At 41.1% G+C, this 19,357-nt stretch overlaps 1 protein-coding gene across 2 annotated transcripts; it reads left to right on the top strand.

The window, feature by feature from the left end:
* Nucleotides 1–532: 532 nt before the first annotated feature.
* Nucleotides 533–18,969, top strand: plod1a (procollagen-lysine, 2-oxoglutarate 5-dioxygenase 1a). Of its 2 annotated transcripts, none has more exons than XM_078288027.1 (19): nt 533–784; nt 2,579–2,670; nt 2,833–2,966; nt 3,666–3,829; nt 4,365–4,477; nt 4,654–4,717; nt 7,724–7,821; nt 8,110–8,211; nt 8,771–8,902; nt 10,291–10,412; nt 10,767–10,871; nt 11,066–11,191; nt 11,603–11,744; nt 12,836–12,949; nt 13,148–13,213; nt 13,506–13,610; nt 13,770–13,916; nt 15,271–15,396; nt 17,500–18,969. In XM_078288027.1, exons 1-19 carry the CDS (start codon nt 694–696, stop codon nt 17,653–17,655), a joined length of 2,199 nt encoding a protein of 732 aa, XP_078144153.1. In that variant the 5' UTR covers nt 533–693; the 3' UTR covers nt 17,656–18,969. The 2 variants fall into 2 exon arrangements, with proteins under 2 accessions (XP_078144153.1, XP_078144152.1); XM_078288026.1 differs by lacking the exon at nt 15,271–15,396 and adding an exon at nt 15,648–15,773.
* Nucleotides 18,970–19,357: the final 388 nt, after the last annotated feature.

Below are 19,357 nucleotides of genomic sequence, written 5' to 3' on the forward strand. Positions count from 1 at the left end.
TGTGTCTTCTAACATAAATCACACTTTGCGTTGCGTAGTAGTTCGTTTGAAGCATATGATATGTGTTAATATGACATATTTAGTTTGATATAGCCACGACACGATGTGAGACACATCTAATATTAATCAATGTACTTTATTCATACGGATAGAATCATAACAGCCTCTCTATGCTGGTGGTTGTATTCTTAAAATGCATTACGATATGTAGATAGTCCGTGCCAGTGGTCAGGTAAACTACCCATAATAGATCTAGATCATTCTGTAACACCCAGTTTTTCTTTTCCTTTCTTGGAAGGGGGCGTTATGTAAATTGCATACAGACAGTTCATACCGCATGGAAAAAAATCAAATCCATTACATATGAACAGACAGATCATTATTCGAGTCTGTAGTCTACCTGGAACAGACTGCATTTTGGCAACTCATTTTGGGGGGGGGCAGAGAGAGGGGGGCAGAGAGAGGGAGGGAGGGAGGGAGGGAGGGAGAGAGCGGGGGGGGGGAGAGAGAGAGCAGGAGAGGGGGCGAGAGAGAGGGGGAGAGAGAGAGAGAGACGCAGATGGTACTGGTCTGGAAGAATCAACAAAGTCGGGCAAAGTTGTCTATCGGAATCTGCTGTAAAAGTGCACATACCGGTCTACATCAGACCAAACGCATTGAAGACTGGTGGAGGGATTTTACAACCAGGCAAAAATGAGAGCTTCGTCCCTGCTGCTGTGTTTTGGGATTTTCTTCCATGTACTTCTCCCTCTGACAAGCTCTAAGGAGCAGCAAACTCCCAAAGGTAGGCATGCTGACCGAACAGACCATGTCTGCATCCCAGACACACACCTTGTAGTTCTGTAATGGCGTTGGATAAACTCACACACTGAAGTTTAGGAAACCCAAAACTTGTTATCGGCTGCTGTAGAGGCTTCCTAGCTCCGATAGCGCTGTTCTCTCTTGTATGGATAACTTCACGCCAAACTCTAATGTGGCCTTGCTTTCCCACAAACGTAAATACCTGGTAGAACATGACTAAAGACCTTTTCTGAATCGAGAGGATTCAGTGGTAAAGTCGGCATATAGATTATCCACCAAGCAGCACTAAATTCCAATAAAATCTCAGTTTTTATTAGTCGCTCACACTGCTCGCTCCCACCCTCCACTGTGTAACGTTATTTTGTGTGGGAATAACAGGCCAACCAGTTGTAAAGGCTGAAATTTCATTGAGTAAGTGCTGCTATCTGCATTGGAGGTATGCCGAATTGAAAAGTGGTTCCTCACAATTCATAAAAGATCTTAAGTTACCTTGTAACGTGTATTTAACTTTGCCGATAAACAAGGCAGTATTACATTTCCAGACTATTGAATGGAGTTTGGTGTAACTGTCTCTCCATACGAGAGAACGGCACGTCGGGGCTGAAGGCTTCCATGCCGCTGACGTGGACGTGACTAGTATCCCTGCAGTTGGTGGGCTTTTCACCGCTGCCCTTACCTATATTGTATTAATTTTAACATATTTAGCCTAAAAGAATGGTATAATTACATGCAGCAATAGAAGTAACCAAGATGCTGTTGAATGAAGTCTACTGAAACACAACTTTTCACAAAGTTGGGAAAGTATCACTCCATAGCCATCTGATGCAAACTTCCTTGCATCCCTGAAATACACTTTAATCAAAATGACATTTAATTTATCAAGGTAGACCTTTTTTGCTTTGTTGCAATGAAGTTTGTAATTTTATGTTACCTATTTGCCACATTCATCATGCACTTAATTTGGATGGACTAACCTAACCTTTTATGAGTCATGTATGGCACACTACAAGCAGCAGGCTTAGACCATGCTGTATAGACCTCAGGAATACTTAATTTTAGCAAGACAAGCAATGTAACTATGATATTGGTGTACTACTTACACTGATGGTTGGACTGAGATGAGGTTTTTCCACATGGCCATCAATTGACAAGGTGTGGTACTGGCCATAACTTAACCTAGGTGAGTCCAAATTTAGTCTTGTAGTTTTGTCATTATAATGGAAAGTAAAGAAGGGAAGAAAAAATCATCACAAATCTATTTGGAAAACCTATCTAAAAAAAATACCACCAGGGAGCATTCAGGACCAATGTTCCCTCTAAACTGATAGTTTGGTGACCTACGATTGATCATTTATCACATTGACCAAATAATAACTTGTCTGTCATCAGTCAGAAATGTAGTAAATATCAGCAGGTTTCTAAGTCTTGGTGGTAAATGACATTAGATGCAGGGACTTTGTCATAGTTTAGGGTTTGGTCAGTCGATAGCCCTGCTTTTTAATCTTAGTTGTGCTTGGTAATGTTACAGTAGTGTATGATAAGAATCCTACTGATGTCCTATTGTTACAGAATCCTAAATATCACTGAAAGTGTCAGTTGTGGCAGCTGTGTTAGCCTGTTTCCCTGCAAAATGACTGTACTGCTACAGTTCTCACTACCTTGCATGTGGCTGATGAAATCGTCTATCCCTTAGGTGGATTAAAGATAAGTACAAGACGGTACAAAACAAAACCACTACTGTCTCCCTGCATTCCTCTGCAAATGTTGTGTCTTCCAGAAAAGCTTCTAGTTGTGACTGTTGCAACTGAAGAGACTGATGGCTTCAGGCGTTTCTTGAGGTCGGCGAAGCACTTCAACTACACTGTCAAGGTAGGAAAAACGGCAACAAGGTCGACATCTTGGTCAAAGTTCCTTTCCTGAAGCCATGACAGCCTCTCTGTCTGCGTCTGGTGCTAGCAGACAGAAAGCACACACCTATTGTTGCTCTGAAGTGAAAGAGTGTGTGCGCTGTGTGTGTTGTGCGGTGTGAAGGTGCTCGGTCGAGGGCAGAAATGGAGCGGAGGCGACTACATGACGGCTCCAGGAGGAGGCCAGAAAGTACGGCTCCTCAAAGCGGCTCTGGAGGCGATGAAGGATGAGGAGAAGATCATCCTCTTCATCGACAGGTAGAGTGCCTCCGTCACAGAATCAAATATTCTGATTGAACACGGATTGAAACATTTATGTTATAACCCTTTTCCACAATTCCACAATTTTCAAAAATTCACCATTTGGAGTTAAAGATATTCCCATGGTCCAAGTTTATATTTTATAGTTTCCTAATAAGCCCTTCAGAACCCTTTAATGAGGTTTAGTTTATTAGGTAGAGGCACCACGCTATTTAATTGTGGGTTTTCAGTTCATGCCTTTTTATGTAAGCTGCACATCATACACCCATACACTCCCTCACCCACCTTCATACATGCCCATATGGTCTACTGCTGCCACACAGCTTTTCTAAAGGCCCAAATTAACAGAGCTCAGGTCACATCCCTTCAGTACCAGCTAATCTACATGCAGCCTGAAGAGAGAGGGTCAAACCTGTCACACATGATGTTTATTGGTCAGAACCCTGGTTGTTAACATACTGAAACATATACAGATACTGGATGCATGCAGGAGAGCGTGTAATGCATTTGGCATTCAAGCTGTTTCTTTTAATCAAGTAAACACACCACACCACAGGCAACTTCACTTCTCACACAAAGAACACAGGCATCCTATAAGGGAAACCCCGTCATTCCTTTCAAACGTGCAACTGGCTTCACACTGCTGAGCAACACGGCTCAATAAAGTTTTCTATTTTCTCTCCTTGTTATACGCAGCTATGATGTGGTTTTTGCCTCGGGCCCCAAAGAGCTGCTGAAGAAGTTCCAGCAGGCCAGGCACAAGGTGGTGTTCTCCTCCGAGAGCCTGATCTGGCCTGACAGGCACCTGGAGGACAAGCACCCCCATGTCAGGGAGGGCAACAGGTTCCTGGGCTCGGGGGGTAGGTGCACCATGCCTGTCAGTCAGGCAGCTGTTGCAAGCCAGATGGCAGTAGTGAAAAGAAAGCGTCATCGTTTTTTGGAATTGTGCATGCTTTTACACACATTCTAACCAAATATCGAAATATCTACATTTTTATGTTTTATTTGCATGAATGGAAGCGACGTATGTATGTGTAAATGCTGCCAGAAACATAGCTTTGCGTTTTTTAATGATATGCTTCATGTTTGTTGGAAGGAGTTTCACAGAGTCTCCTTATAGCAGGGAAATAACAGGCCTTTAGTGAAGGCAGGCAGCGCTGGGCTGAAGCCATAAAAGCTGGGCATGACTTCACCTGGCAGTGTCAGCAGTTGTTTTATTGTGAAGCTTTCAGTCTTACTCAATGCAGTTAGTGTTTGAATGTGGACAGAGCGTGGCACACAGCGGTGCAGACAGCCATACATGAATATGGAAATTTCATGAAGTGGCCTATTGTATAAGCCTCCTGCCATTTTCTCACTTCCTGCCTTTTTTTCTGGGTTTATTTCTGTCCTCAGGTTTCATTGGCTACCTCCCCAACATCAAAGAGATGGTTGCCGACTGGACAGGAGAAAACAATGACAGTGATCAGCTCTTCTTCACCAAGACTTATATCAACCCAGAAAAAAGAGTAGGAATACTATCACTGCAGTGTTAAATTTATGGCTCTCTGTCACACAATTATGCACATATTTGGTATTTTTTTTATTAATTTCATGTCAGTTTTGCATTTAAGTAATGTATCTTAATATGTATTAGATATGACTGCAACTTGTACAGTGAAAACAGTGTATTTTCCCCTTTCAGAAATCCATAAATATCACATTGGACAACAAATGCAGATTGTTCCAGAATCTTCACGGAGCACTCGGTGAGTGCTTTGAATTCTGCTTTTTTGGCCCAGCCAATTTAAATGAAAAGACACTGTAACAACTAAAGTATACATATTACATTCAATGGTATAAAGTTTGCTCGCTCAGCAGGAAAGTTTCCTTCCCCAGTAACTGAGCCATTTGAAGTTGCGTTGTGTATTTTGCAACATCTAAGGCAACTAGGGCTTTACTGCTTGCTGACATCAGCTTCTTCTCCACCTCCTTTTGCATCTGGAAAAATCAAAGTTGTTTCAGTTTATTGCCTTCCTGCTTGCTACAGTCGAGTCTGCATCTTGAGTGTAAAGATGAAAGCGGAGAGACCACCCCCTGCTTTCACTCGTTTATAGGGCTGCTAATGGTAAGAGAGGGAACACTTTACTTGAAGTGGTGCTCATAAGGCATTATAAGGTATCATAAGCACTGATGTTTGTCTGATTATATAAATTTATCTCTGCTTCTAATGGGATTATAATCTGCTGGTAACCTTCTAGTAAAGTGTTACCAATTGAGGAAAACAGAAAGGTTTTCAGCGGTGTGAAGGATTAACGTTGAAAGTTGCTGCACGTTTGAGCCAAACTCCGAGCAGTTTCTGTCCGTCTGTTGTAACATTTCTTTCCTCTGGCTGTGGAAGGAATTTCTGAGTTAGCTGTGAGAGGGATGTGTCTGAGCTCACGTAGCTCAGCCGGGGAGGAGGGAGGGAGGGAGGGAGGGAGGGAAGCTTTTCCCAAACACTGAGGACACGACAGTTTAAAGTGAAACACAGCTGTGTTCCCTCGGGTAGGATCTACTGTTCAGCCACGAAAATCTCTCTGTATGTAGATTTCTTAGAGATCTTTTCTGAAAGAAATGACACAACCAGAGTTTGAGTTCAGGTGTTTAAATCTGCACAAGGCAATATTTTAATGTAAAAATCCAGCCTTTTTATCAGCCTAAATCACAAAGTGGGGCTTCAACAGAGAAGAGAGTCTGATCCCCACTAATGGAGACGCTGTAGATTCAGACTATTTGCCCAAATGAACGTCTGGTGTCAGTATGGTCTTTGGTGGGAGATCTTCCCCACGCAGGAAGTGATGAATCAGAACTTTAGAGTGGAATCCAAAAGCGTCTCCCAAACAGCAGTGAGCAAAGGCTCCGTGAAAGCTCACCAAGAATGACTGAACCTCTCCACCAGCTCCACCCCCACTAGACACTAAGAAGACATTTAGGGTGCGATCACACCTCCAGTTGGTTTTCTTTGGTCTGAACCAGAGTGGAAAAGTTGACGTGGTTGCATTTTTGTACTTGGTGCATTTAGGTTCACACTGCCCAATTATAAGCAAACCAGGACTTGTAAACAAAAGTCAAATGACTCACAAGTAGCTCATTAATTGGACAAAATTTTGGTAACCTGTCATCCCGCCAGGTTAAAGGATAAGGCCGGTGTTTTTTAATGCATTGCTTACCGTCAACAAATCCTATGAAAATAATAAAATCAGCAATGATTTTGTTTTGCCAGCAAATCTCGTCCATGTAGCCGGTGCCCAATGAAGCCATGTCCCAGCAGCCATAGAACTCCATTGTATTAAAAAAAACAATTAAAAACACGTCAAAGAGCCATGCCGTTGCTCTGGGCAGCATATTTCATCATCACGATGCACCGGGCCAGCCGACTTTTTCCTCAAACAACTTCAACAAGCCGCCCGTAAACACGTTTGCAATCTCAGGAAAGTAGTTCCGTAGCACCGAAAATAGTCCCCGGCGTAATGAAGAATTTGTTCCCATTTGAATTTGATTTGGTAATAACTACAACAGCCTGACTTTTCGTGGTAACAGTTAGCGATTTTTAAAATTGAAACTATGTCTTTGTGAGCTGTATTTAAAGGTTTTTAGCTTACAATTGGAGCCAATGACTTCTGGGTTGACGGCTAAAAACGGTACGTGGGAAGTCAGAAAGTAACGGGAGTAGAGCAAATGCATTGTTGATTTTGTTATTTTCATAGGATTTGTTGACAGTAAGCAATGCATTAAAAAACACCGGCCTTGTGCGTTAAAGAGTTTGGTGGCAGAGGGTTGGACAAAAGAAATCAGATTCCAGTCGCTGTAACTCTAGCAAAGAATGGTGGACTTGTCTGCACTCTGGTTTGCCCTCACTTCATTTGTTATGCTAGGCTTTCCAAGCATGAGTAACTGCTGGTTATTTGAGGTCAGCATCTGTCTCCTAATAACCCTTGCGTTTTGGGGTCGTTTCCTGTAGATGATTCAGATTCTGTTCTCACTCCTAACAAACCGCACCGCAGTTCTCTTGGAAGAGGACAGAGACTCGCATTTTCATACATCTCAGTGTGGTAATTTGGTGCCACCCGAGTTTTAATGGCATTGTTCTCATCTGGCCAAACGAACCAAACTAAAAGAGAAAACGCTCCAGATTTCAAATAAACCGCTCCAAGCATGCTTGGTGTGAACGCACCCTAAATTACTGATGACACGTTACAGGATTTCTGGATATTGAAATCACACTCCCATTTGCAGCCACCAAAGTGTAAAGTTGCTTAGAGCAGCTTTAATGCCAGGAGTTTCGTCTATGAAAAGCCCGCACAGACGGAGTCTCTGGTCTCTTTGAGTACTGACCTTTCCACCCTGTTAGTATTTGTGAAGACCAGTTACCAGACGTCTGGTTTCTCAGCTAGATGTATGTCTTGTTTTGACAGTGTGGAAGCAGTGCAAATGCCAAGCATGGTGGAAGAAAACCTCTTGTAAATACGTCAAAAAGTTCAGCATGTACAAATGTCATACATGATACAGATATAATTCTGACTGCACTTATTTTGAACTCTCTATCAGTACTTCTCACACAAATGGGCTTTCTGTATATAACTATGGACTTAAAGTGATGTCACCTGAAATATTCAAGTTAAATCAGTTATTTACTGCTTTTTACAGTGGTTTAAATGCAACACTGACCACATATCACGTCATAACAAATATGATTAATCTGCAGCTCTAATGGTGTGTGTGTGTGTTTCCAGATGAGGTGGTGCTCAAGTTTGAGAATGGGCGGGTGCGAGCCAGAAATGTGCTGTATGATACCCTTCCTGTCATCATCCATGGGAATGGACCAACCAAGGTAGCTGTTAACCTGTCACACTGACCAATCAAATGCTAAACAGCTGCCTGATGAAACCAAACAGTCTATGAAAACATTAAAGGAAGATACCCCTTAATTTAAGGATTTCCATGTGCTATTCCTGTAACCTGACATTTCACTTAAGCTTACGTCACACTAGCCAATTTCAATGCTGATTCTAAGCCATACTCATACTGCTTACATATTCCCCTATTTCTGTATGTAATATATACAGTATTTAAATGTAATAAGCTACTAGAAAATAAAAACACTCTGTATGTTTTCCAGCTCCAGATCAACTATCTGGGTAACTATATCCCCAAAGTGTGGACGTTTGAAACCGGCTGCACGGTGTGTCATGAGGATCTACGGCCCCTCACAGCTCTCAAGGTCTGTTCACAATCTGTCTGGGTGATCCACTACATCTTCTTTATAATCAGTTTGATAAGCTGCCCTGGGGGAGGTGTTACAGAATCCCCAAAACCAAACATTATTCAAATTTAAGATTATTATAACAATTCAAGCGGTCTTTTATCCCATATTCTATCATCTTCTTGAATTCTCTTTTTGCACTTTTTTGTGGTGTTTGATTAGGTATTAGTTTTATATTGTCTTATTTTAATTCCAACTCAGTGTAGGCAATTTTTGGAAAGTTGAGTGAACACTCCTATCTTGATTCAAACATCACTGCCAATCTATTGTAAACAAAAGTGCAAGGGAATGATTAGGGAAATGGAAAACATGTGTTCCCTACTCCTTTGATATGAATGGGTCCCAACCACACAATTTTCTAAATCATTATGTACAGTATGTGAAACTGCTAAAATAGGACATTAACTGGTTAGGTGTGTTATGACTTAGTTAAAGACCCCAGGACTACTAATTGTCAAATAGCAATAACCACTTCCTTCCTGGACTTGAGCATTTGTCTGTTTTTTTTCCCCTACAGGAGAGCAAATATCCGCTGGTGGTGATTGGCATCTTCATTCAGCAGCCAACCCCCTTTGTCACGGTGTTCTTCGATCGCCTGCTGAAACTCCAGTACCCCAAGAATAGGCTCAAACTCTTAATTTACAACCAGGTAATAGGAGCATGTTTAATACCTTTATTGTTACCCCTCTGTTGAAGTACCACAGAAAACTGTTAAAATGGCAACATGAAAACGCATAAGTATAGACTTTCAGCTCTTGGGCAAACAGTGGCTGAACACTTGATTACATTTCTAAACGTACGACTTGGCCGTCTCAGCAGAATTGAATAGACATTGTTCATTTCTGTGCTGTTTTGGACTGGGAATTGATAATTTCCCCATTGATACATCTGATAGATTGTGTTTAGATAATGTCAGCTTGTTAGCGATAGCTAGCATAAAAAGACAAAGCAGCCGAGGTGTGTGCCTCTACTGAGCCGGTGTAGACAGCAGCATTCATTAAAACAAAAGCTTCTCTGGTCCGAGAGATGGACGACTTCTGGTGTAGACTAGGCTTTACGTTTTCTAAAACTCCTGTAATGTATGCCAGGCATTATTTTTATATGTCCAGCAACTGAAACACTAACAATTTGCAGTAACTCTCTGTATTGTAATATAATGGTTGATTGTATGTCACCAGTTCACTAAGAATGGCATGGGACCTAGACAAAAACTGGGTTTTATTTATTCAGAGATGTGGTAACACTTGCAGTTTTTTGCCATTTATGAAATTAGATTTGCCAAAGAACTGTCACTTGGAGATCTATTGTGGGCCAAATACTTTATGGTAATGTGTGAATAGACAAGTTGCTGGTGCAATCTTTAACCTCCAGAATGGTTCCCCTCTATTTTTCCCTCCACATGTGCTTACTTGTCGCTGTTTCTAGTTACAAATGACCAGGAATGTGACAGCTCTTGGCAGGAGACCAGGAGCCCATAGACTAGCTGTTAGGGAGCGTGTAAAAACATGCATTGTGTCATGCTACAAAAGAGAATGTGGCAGCGAGCTAAATGACCACTTATGATAAAAATGACCAGATGTGATCAACACTATTTGTACAGAGTCCCATTTCACTCCAACTTTTAAGCCCCATAAAAATTAAATTAAAATGAATCACTCAAAATACACGATGGCCTGTTTTATTTTTGCTTAACCCCATTTTAATTCTTTGTTTGACACTTTTATTGTTAATTTTTTGCCTTTTATTAAGAGCTGTGCTCTGTTTGTTGGTCAGTGCTGGTGGAGTCTGTGGGTGTGTCCATGAGGATGTATCACAGGATTAGCCCCAATGAGACGCTAGATGGTGTTGTTGTTGGACATGAGAGCATGTGTATATTTACTGCTGCTCTATGCCACTCTAATGCAGACCTCCTGAGCACCTAAAAACCACTGGCCCACTTGCTATTTTATTGTCTCTGAAGCTCTTGTAACTGTGTTTTGAAAGGTGCAATGCAAACTAACACTACTAGTAATACTACTACTACATCTCTTCCTTCAGGAGCCTCATCATGAGCAGCACGTCAGCTCTTTCCTGCAGGGTCATGGAAGTCTGTATCAGGATGTGAAAGTCATCGGGCCTGAGGAGGAGATGGACGGCGCTGCCTCACGCAATCACGGCCTGTGAGTTGACCAGGAGCTTTACTTCATGTCCAGACCACTGGCGGCCAAATTACCAAGCTACCGTCCACTGGACAGTTTGAGCTAGCTGACTTGCTAACTGTTGCTCCAATGGTATTGGTATATGGCATGGCAATATTGCTATGCTGTGTTCTACTTTACCCCACTGACAAAGGAAACAATCATGACAACATCAGTCGACAGTGTGAACACATAAATAGACCTCATCACGTCAAGTGGCGAGGCGCACGATATCAATGTTGACATTGATATGCAAGATATGTATGATCTCAATATCGCTCTTTCATTTCATAAAACATGTTGATTTTTTTTAATGCTTCTTTTTCTTCTTTTCAGCGATATGTGTCGGCAGGACAAGGATTGTGAATATTTCTTCAGCTTGGACATTCAAGTGGTCCTAAAGAATGAGGACACACTCAAAATTGCCATTGAGCAAAATCTGTAAGTATAGTAGTATCACTAATAATGTTTTGTTAGTTCATTGCTTTGGGCTGCTGCAGTACACCACACATACTGGATGGATCTGTTAATTTTCTCTATAACATGTTTTGTTTAAACAAGTTAAGGTGTTATAAAACAGTAGTTGGCCATATGTAGATAAATAATAGTAACACTTCCCTAAATCTCTCCCTCAGGCCTATCATTGCACCTATGATAACTCGGGCTGGCCGGCTATGGAGCAACTTCTGGGGAGCCCTCAGTGCAGAGGGCTACTATGCCCGGTCTGAGGACTATGTGGATATAGTTCAAGGACGCAGGCTGTAAGTTGACAAAACATTGTTCTCCAAGACTGTAAAGGGGCATTAAGTGATCTATGACTTTTATCAGCCTGTGTCGGTGACCAAGGAATTGCAACAACAGAGAAGTAAGCTAGCTAATTAGAGCAGAGTCCCAACAGAGACGTCTAGTGAAGAGGTAATATATCACCATGTAGAATACTAATACACATTACATGTGTATTAAAGGCAATAGGAATACACCAATACCTTTTTACCTGACCACTAGGAGGTTGATGTTACTGTTACAAAACAATATAGATGTAGACAATTAATTTTAACACCGATACCCTATTTTAGCACAGTATCTGCCTGATATCTGATGCTAGTGTTGGTACTGGGATGTGAAGCGTCTAAGAGGCTGTGTCCACCAAAGACTCTCTGTCTTGTTTGCAGGGGTGTGTGGAACGTCCCATATGTGTCCAGTGTGTTCTTGGTGAAGGCCAGCCTCCTTCGATCGGAGCTGTTAGACTACGAGCTTTTCAACTCACACATCCTGGACCCTGACATGGCTTTCTGCCACAATGTTCGCAACAAGGTCAGTGACTGATCAAGAACAAGGAAAGATTGGTTTTGTGTCAAGGACTTCATCAATTCGACGTTTGAAACACCCCATTTGATGTACAATACAGTAGACATATTGTACATATACATACATATAGGGGGTGGACAAAATAAGTGAAACACTTAAAGGATGATTCTGGTTATTCTAAACCTGGGCCTTATTTTCCTAGTTTTTGCCATTGTGCCAAACAGTTCTGATCAAAATTTCATCAATTACTTCATAGAGCTACGTACTTCAGTTTGCAGGGAGCGCTATATTCTTTGTCCGTTATAAAAGCATGCAGAGCAATCATCAGACTGAATGACTCCCAGTAGATGGCGCCATGCCATTACAGATCCACCACTATGTGCAACAGGTGGCAACAGAACATGTAGCTAGAGGGCATTTTTAAATCCATCTGGATGGAGTAAAAAGGCTGAAAGAAAACTCATCAGACCAGTTTTTTTCCATTGCTCAGGGCTCCAGGTTCTGTGCACTGGCCTTGGATACAAGCTGTTCTGACTTTTGGCTCGCATAAACCATTAGTAGAACCAGGCCTTTGTTGAAAGTTGGACACTAACCTGCTACATGCTACATACTCAAGTGATGATTCAGTATGCTATTGCCAGCAGACTGTTCAGATTGCAGTATATTCAAACAGCACATCACATGACCAAGCTAATGATCAGTCGGTCATGCTGTTGTAGATCTGTTATCAGGAATTATTCTGTGTTTCCCAGTGTCACTGTTGTTTGGTTACACTGTGTCCATTCTTCTCAAACAGTAGCAACATTGTCATTGCTCAGGAAATATGGATCGACAATCATATTTACAATGTATACTAAGGCCCAACCACAGACTTTTGAATGTGATACTGATAAATGGGGAAGAAAAATACTGATTTTCTGTTATATGTGCCAATAACTTACCAATGCATATGCTGACATTTAGTAATCTGTGAAAGGCTGATAGCTAAAATATTGGCCCACTAGTGTATCAGTGGAGCTTTAGTATGTACAGCTGGGAATGTAAAATTTCAGCAAATGTCAGCTTTAATATTTTATCTGTGGTGAACTCTCTCTCAGGGCGTCTTCATGTATGTGACCAACATGCACACCTTTGGTCGCATCCTGTCAACAGAAAACTACCAGACCAGCCATCTTCATAACGACCTCTGGCAGATCTTTGAAAACCCAGTGGTGAGAACCAACATGCATTTTATCTTGTAAAGCACTTTGTAACTCTCTTTTAAAATTATTATTAGTAGAAGTAGTAGCAGTAGCAGTAGTATTGTTCATCACAGTACAAACCTCTTGTATTCAGTAACTGGTTTAAAAAGTTTGCCCAGAATACTTTTTAGACATGCTCTGTAACTACATGGTGTTTGTTTCCTTCAGGACTGGGAGGAGCGCTACATCCATGAGAATTACTCCCACATATTGAAAGGCAAGCTGATGGAAACTGTGAGTCGCAACACTAAACTTGAAGTCGACTGTTACTGTGCTCTGGGTCCATATGTAGTTAGGTGTTTGGATTTGCCAGACAGGTTCCTTGCTCATTTGTTGATGCATCACACTGATGTTTTAGAAAGAAAAGCCCATTCACAAAAATCATATGACAGACTTGAAAAGTAGTTAAAGGGTATATATTTGTAATATTATATATTTTTAAAGCATAACATTGGATGCTAATGAATGTTTGATATACCTTTTTGTCATATGGTGAAAGTCCTGGTGTGTGTTTTGTGTCTCCCAGCCTTGTCCCGATGTGTACTGGTTCCCAATCTTCAGCGATGTTGCTTGTAACCATATTGTCGAAGAAATGGAACACTTTGGAAAGTGGTCCGGTGGCGGTAATGTGGTACGTTTTCATTCTCTTTCAGCAAAACTGATTGCTGTGTTTGCTTGTGTTTGTTTCCCATAAAGATCCCCATGAAGTGAAAAATGGCTTTTGAGTCAGTTTTGTCAGTAAACAATCTAATTATATTGATCATATGATATCTTGAATCGTTTCTCTCAGGACAAAAGAATCCAAGGTGGCTATGAGAATGTCCCCACCATCGACATCCACATGAATCAAGTCGGCTATGAGAAAGAATGGCACAAACTCTTACTGGATTACATAGCGCCAATAACAGAGAAAATGTATCCTGGTTACTACACTAAGGTAAGATCTATGACTTCTCTGGGCGAGTGGGGGATTTCTTGCATTTTTCATTGACATAGATTTATAGTGTCAAGGTGTCGTATCCCTTCTGTAATACAGGGAAAAGGAATATGTTTAAAGTACAAGTTACTACTAGTACCATTATAATGTTCACTGCTGAGAACAGATTGGCTGCAAAACTGGTACCCTGTCATTAACGTTCAGATGAGTTTTGTTTTCAGCCTGTTAACTCTGCCAAAACCACCATATAACTTTGGAAGTGTGTTTCGTTATGGCCTAGTTAAAAATTATTGCCCTGGTGAAAGTGGTGAAAGTCTGAATCCATGAGATTCCACTTGTTCCACAGTGTTGAGTGTTTCTCAACTTGGTAGATTGTTCTGACAGTGGGACTCACAGATGCACCAAAAAATATGGAAGAAAATGGAAGTGTGGAGAAAAATATATGTATTCCAGGACTGTGTAGTCACATATTAGTAAGGGGCATTTTTCTGGCATATTTTTGCTTTTATCAAGAAGTGGCTCTAATCATATCACTACAGAACAGTAATACACACATACGGTTTGTCATCAATTTGTTTTTGTCGCTTAATATACTATGTGAATGTCATTAATCACAAAAAATAACTGTCTTTGTTGAAAATGTAAAATCTGTACTGTAATTTAATGCTTCTTCATATCCATTTTGAGAGAATGGCACAACATTGAGTATTTGTGGCACATTCTTGACCCAAGTATGAGATGAGATGAAACTTAAATGATTCTCGTTGTGATTTCCATGTCTCATACTAACATCTAAATAACAAATAAGTTGATTAATGTAATATATCACTTTGGTTGAATACTAGTAGAATAAGAAGGAAATTTTTCCTCCTGAAAAGTATGATCCAGGACACGGAATTAAATTTTATTACTTGGATCTAGTTTTCCCTGTTTGTGATTTGTTGGAGACTGATCATTCATAAACTCCTACAGATGAATGTGCACTACAAAATGACCGCCCTCTGCCCAAGTGAAATATCATGTTAAAGTGGTAATCCGTGTAATTTTCTTCCCTAGCAAGAAAGAGGCAAAGACACACCACAAGGGGAAACATATTTTAGTGGAAACAAATTTTGACACAACACCTGGAAACAGCTGTGACACCAGGTGTTCAGAAGAGCAAATGTGAAAGCTTTCATGAACTGGCTATAGATTGAATCACTATTGTGTAATATCAATTGGCGATAAAGAGAAGCAAAACAGACAGCTGCTTATATAAATGTCACGGATTACTACTTTAAGTCCGTCTACCTTTCCTTGGCTCCTCTGCCTCTCCCCATGTGCCCTGCTGACCCCCCATGCCTTTTCTCATCAGTGTTCCTCTCCCCTGAACTTCGTGGTAAGGTACAAGCCTGACGAGCAGCCCCTGCTCGCCCCTCACCACGATGCCTCCACATTCACTATTAACGTAGCTCTCAACAGCAAAGACGTTGACTACCAGGTAAATGATGGTGACCTGGCAGGTACTAGAGGCTAGGGGGACATGATGCAGGTGACCCGTCCTTCTGTCTCTGCTTCTCTGCTCCGTCTGTGGGAGTGAATGCTGAACCAGGAGGCAGAGCTAATGCTTTTCTTTATTGAGCAGGAGTTCCAGGGGGCATCTGTGTACACTCTCTCTCTCTCTCTCTCTGGCCAGACTGGCAGTTTCTATGCGAAAGCTTGCATGACTCATTTCTGTCTGTCTGTTTGCAGGCTCAGTTTGAATTGGCCTTTGTAGTTAGGTATAAGCCTGATGAGCAGCCTTTTTTAAGGCCACACCATGACGCCTCCACATTCACTATAAACATTGCACTCAATGAAGGCGGCCTTGATTACCAGGTGAGTGTGTTTGAGAGTTGGTATTAATGCTGCGTTCCATTCAAAGTCGGAAGTCACAAACTCCCAGGTTGCATTTCATAACTACAACCTCCTGCGTTCCACTGGTCCAGCTTGTAAAAAGCAGGGGAGAAACAAGGATGCAGATTTCCTAAGCCCAAAGTAAAATCCTGTTGCCCAGCAACAGCTAATGTTAGCTCACTAGTTAGCATAGGACATTAGCAACTGTAAGAGCAACTTCACATTTCAAATTTGTAAGTTTTACCATTTACCACACAGGTGTTTTGATAGATTTAAGGTCATGTGATGTTGAGAATGGAACTCAAGTGTGTTAAAAGTAATGCTGTGTAGCATTTCCAGTCTACGTCACCATGTTGATGTGACATCAGATAAGTGCATGTCAGGGTTGAGAAATCTTTCCATAGTTTAATTCCAACTTGAAGGGCCTTTCCACTGCATTTGTCCTAGTAGGAAGTCAGTATTTCCGACTTTCCGACATCCCTGGAGTGCAGCCTAAGTCACTATAGGAATCCAATTTCACCAGAGCTTGACGTTAATGCCTGAAGCCGATGGGTCATTCAGGCCTAATATAGTTGAAGGAAACCATTGTTCACAAAATGTTGGGCTTAATTTGGGTTTGGGCTGAGAAGACTTTTACCCCTCAGGGTTGATTAAGGCTTGGACAGAAATTTTAGGGTTCAGATCAGACCAAGCTTTGAATTTTCAGGCCCAAGCTCTTAATTTAAATAGGTTCAGAGTAAGGACACAGAATACATATACCTGTGAATAATCAACCAATCAATCAATCGGTGTCCAGTGGGTAGCAAACCAATGGGTAATGAAAACGCTATTAGTCAATTAGTCCAATGTTTAAGTTAAAATGCAATATAAGATCTAAATATAACTCTTGCAAAGCATTTTAACAATTCAGTAGTGCAGTATATACTTCAAATGTCATATTACAAAACTAATAATTCAATAGTCCATTAAATATAACAAGACACTTATTCAAATGCATTTGCCATAATATATTTTCAAAAATACATCCGCAAAATACATGAAGATATAAATACGTCATAGGAGGTTGACTCCACCCACACAATGTTCCAGGCAGACCGAATTGAGCACACCCCTTAGGTATTTTTGGGATCAAAACTGACATAAGTATTCCTCAGATATACAGCAGTCTGAGAAGGCATGATATTGAAATCATAATCACATTATTTCAGCGTGGAATGCCTTCATATTCTTGGCATGCACATCTACATCCCTGGTGTTTTCAATACATCTTGAATGTTTGTTAGCATAACTTTGCATTGGAGTCATTTCCATGTTTCTGATTCTATCTTCTTTGCATGCTTTAGAAACTTAATGCTAGGAGCCTTGTTTTTGTAGCTGCATCCATGTCATTGCCCTGCATCCTCAATACATGGACAAAAGAATAGCTGTTATTTCTCAGTATTGGTCTATATTATCTGAATTGTGATAACTGCGAACAACTGCTGAACATTGTTACCAATATTTATAATTTCTAAAGCTGTAATACATTATCGTATATAGAAAGTACATTGTGTTACAAGGATTTCCGACTATTAAAGCTAATATTCAGATGTATTTGAATATCAGATGCACAAAAAAAAAATGAAAACGGTTATAACGAACATGATCTCTGGTATTTCAGCTTGATTTTGTGTCATCATGACGTCTGACAGTTGTGTTGTGACTGCAGGGCGGCGGATGCAGGTTCCTTCGCTACAACTGCTCCGTTGAGGCTCCTCGTAAAGGCTGGGCCCTCATGCACCCCGGCCGCCTCACCCACTACCACGAGGGCCTGCCCACCACCGCCGGCGTCAGATACATCGCAGTTTCATTCGTGGATCCCTGAACTCCCGCCGCTAGCACGCTGCAGCGGCTAGTCCAGGCCAAATGGGACCGAGGCAGGCCGGATCCTTCAGATTTGCGCAAAAGCACCTACATGTACACATTTGATGCCCTGAAAATGTTCAGAATTGGAGCCGTCGCTAAAATGGCACTGATCGGCCGTGGAGGACATGATGTCACAAGCCCTGTTTGGATGGGATTAGTTTGAGTTGAGACTTTAGGTTTGATCTGAGTTTGAGGTGAATGCCACTTTTGAAGTGCAGTTTGAGCAGATGGTCCACAATCATACAGTAAGAGTCCTTTCCCAAACAAAATCACACAATATTCACCAACAATCTCAGGGATGTCAATTCGAACAGGACAAGTTTTTTTTTGCCTTTATTACATAGTTGAAAGTGAAGAGAGATGGGAAAGACTGGGAGAGAGAGAGAGGCGGATGACATGCGACAAAGGTCCTGGTCCAGGTTCAAACCCAGGACATTGTGCCCTAAACCACTAAGCCACCAGGACGCTCCCAGGACGAGTTTTACCTGAGGTTCTTTTTACTGGCAAGGTAAATATGCTGGTAATGGAGGAAAGCAAATGGCTGCCACAGCTGATCACTACCATTTTTGCAGTGGCTCCACTTCTAGGCAGGTTCTAGGCATCAAACTGTACATATATAACAATTTTGGTGCAGATTTTTGCATAAGTCTGAAGGATTCGTGTAGATTTGGCTTGGACTATGTGGTAAAGTCTGGATCAGCTCTGTGTTTTTCAGTTCTGGGAGTGAACATTGTTTGTGGAGGGGAAAGTCTAGCTGTAGTTGAAATCCAGTAGAAATCCAGTTTCCTATTGTGCCTTGAGCTGGACTTCTCTCAGGAAAACTCCAGGAGTTCAGCTTAGACTTTTTTTTAAAGAATAAAAAAATGGCAGTTTCTAAGAATTTCTTTCAGTTTTTTAGATTTTGGAATTTTAGCTTGAAAATGAGCGAGAAAACAGTTTTTTAAAGACCAACGTGCCTTTTTTCAGTATTACAACCAATTATTTTCTAACTCAAGTGTTACAGCTTCTTGAATTCAGACACTCCAAAACTACAAAGCCTAATTAATGTTCAGTCTGTCCTATTTATTTGTATGTTTTATTTGAATAAATCCCAAAGATCCATGTTGTTTTCATGAACGTGCAATATCAGACTCCCTCTGTAAGATTTCATGTTGAAATCAGAGCTCACCTTTTAAAGTTCCACTGAATTTAACAAAGTACAAGTATTCTCAAATTGTAATTTCTTGCTGTTACATAACATAGTTGTACTTTTCCCCAGTTGTTAATAAAACAGTGAACCTAAACAAAATATATCCAGTCATTTTTTCTCTATTTTAATTTTGCTCTATTTTCGTGAATCAATGGTGCACAACCTAGCCTAGCTTCAGTCATGACCAATCAAATCACCTCTTTTCCTTCCCTTTAAAGGCAATGTGCTCTGGTCAAACAGAATAAAGAAATGCACTGTTCAGGGGAGAAGATGCATGAGCACAGGTCCAAGTATGACCAGATATGACGAGGCATATGAAGACATCATGTATAAATAATGAAAGCATGTATAGCCTCAAACTGCTGTAAGCTGTGAATAGTTTCATTGAAACATTATCTAATACCATAGTGCATTATAGCTGTCTCAGATGGGTCAATGTGCTAAAGTCCATTAAGTCTCCTCACACCATTGT

Source organism: Centroberyx gerrardi, chromosome 14 (assembly GCF_048128805.1).
Source record: "Centroberyx gerrardi isolate f3 chromosome 14, fCenGer3.hap1.cur.20231027, whole genome shotgun sequence".
Taxonomy (NCBI): domain Eukaryota; kingdom Metazoa; phylum Chordata; class Actinopteri; order Beryciformes; family Berycidae; genus Centroberyx; species Centroberyx gerrardi.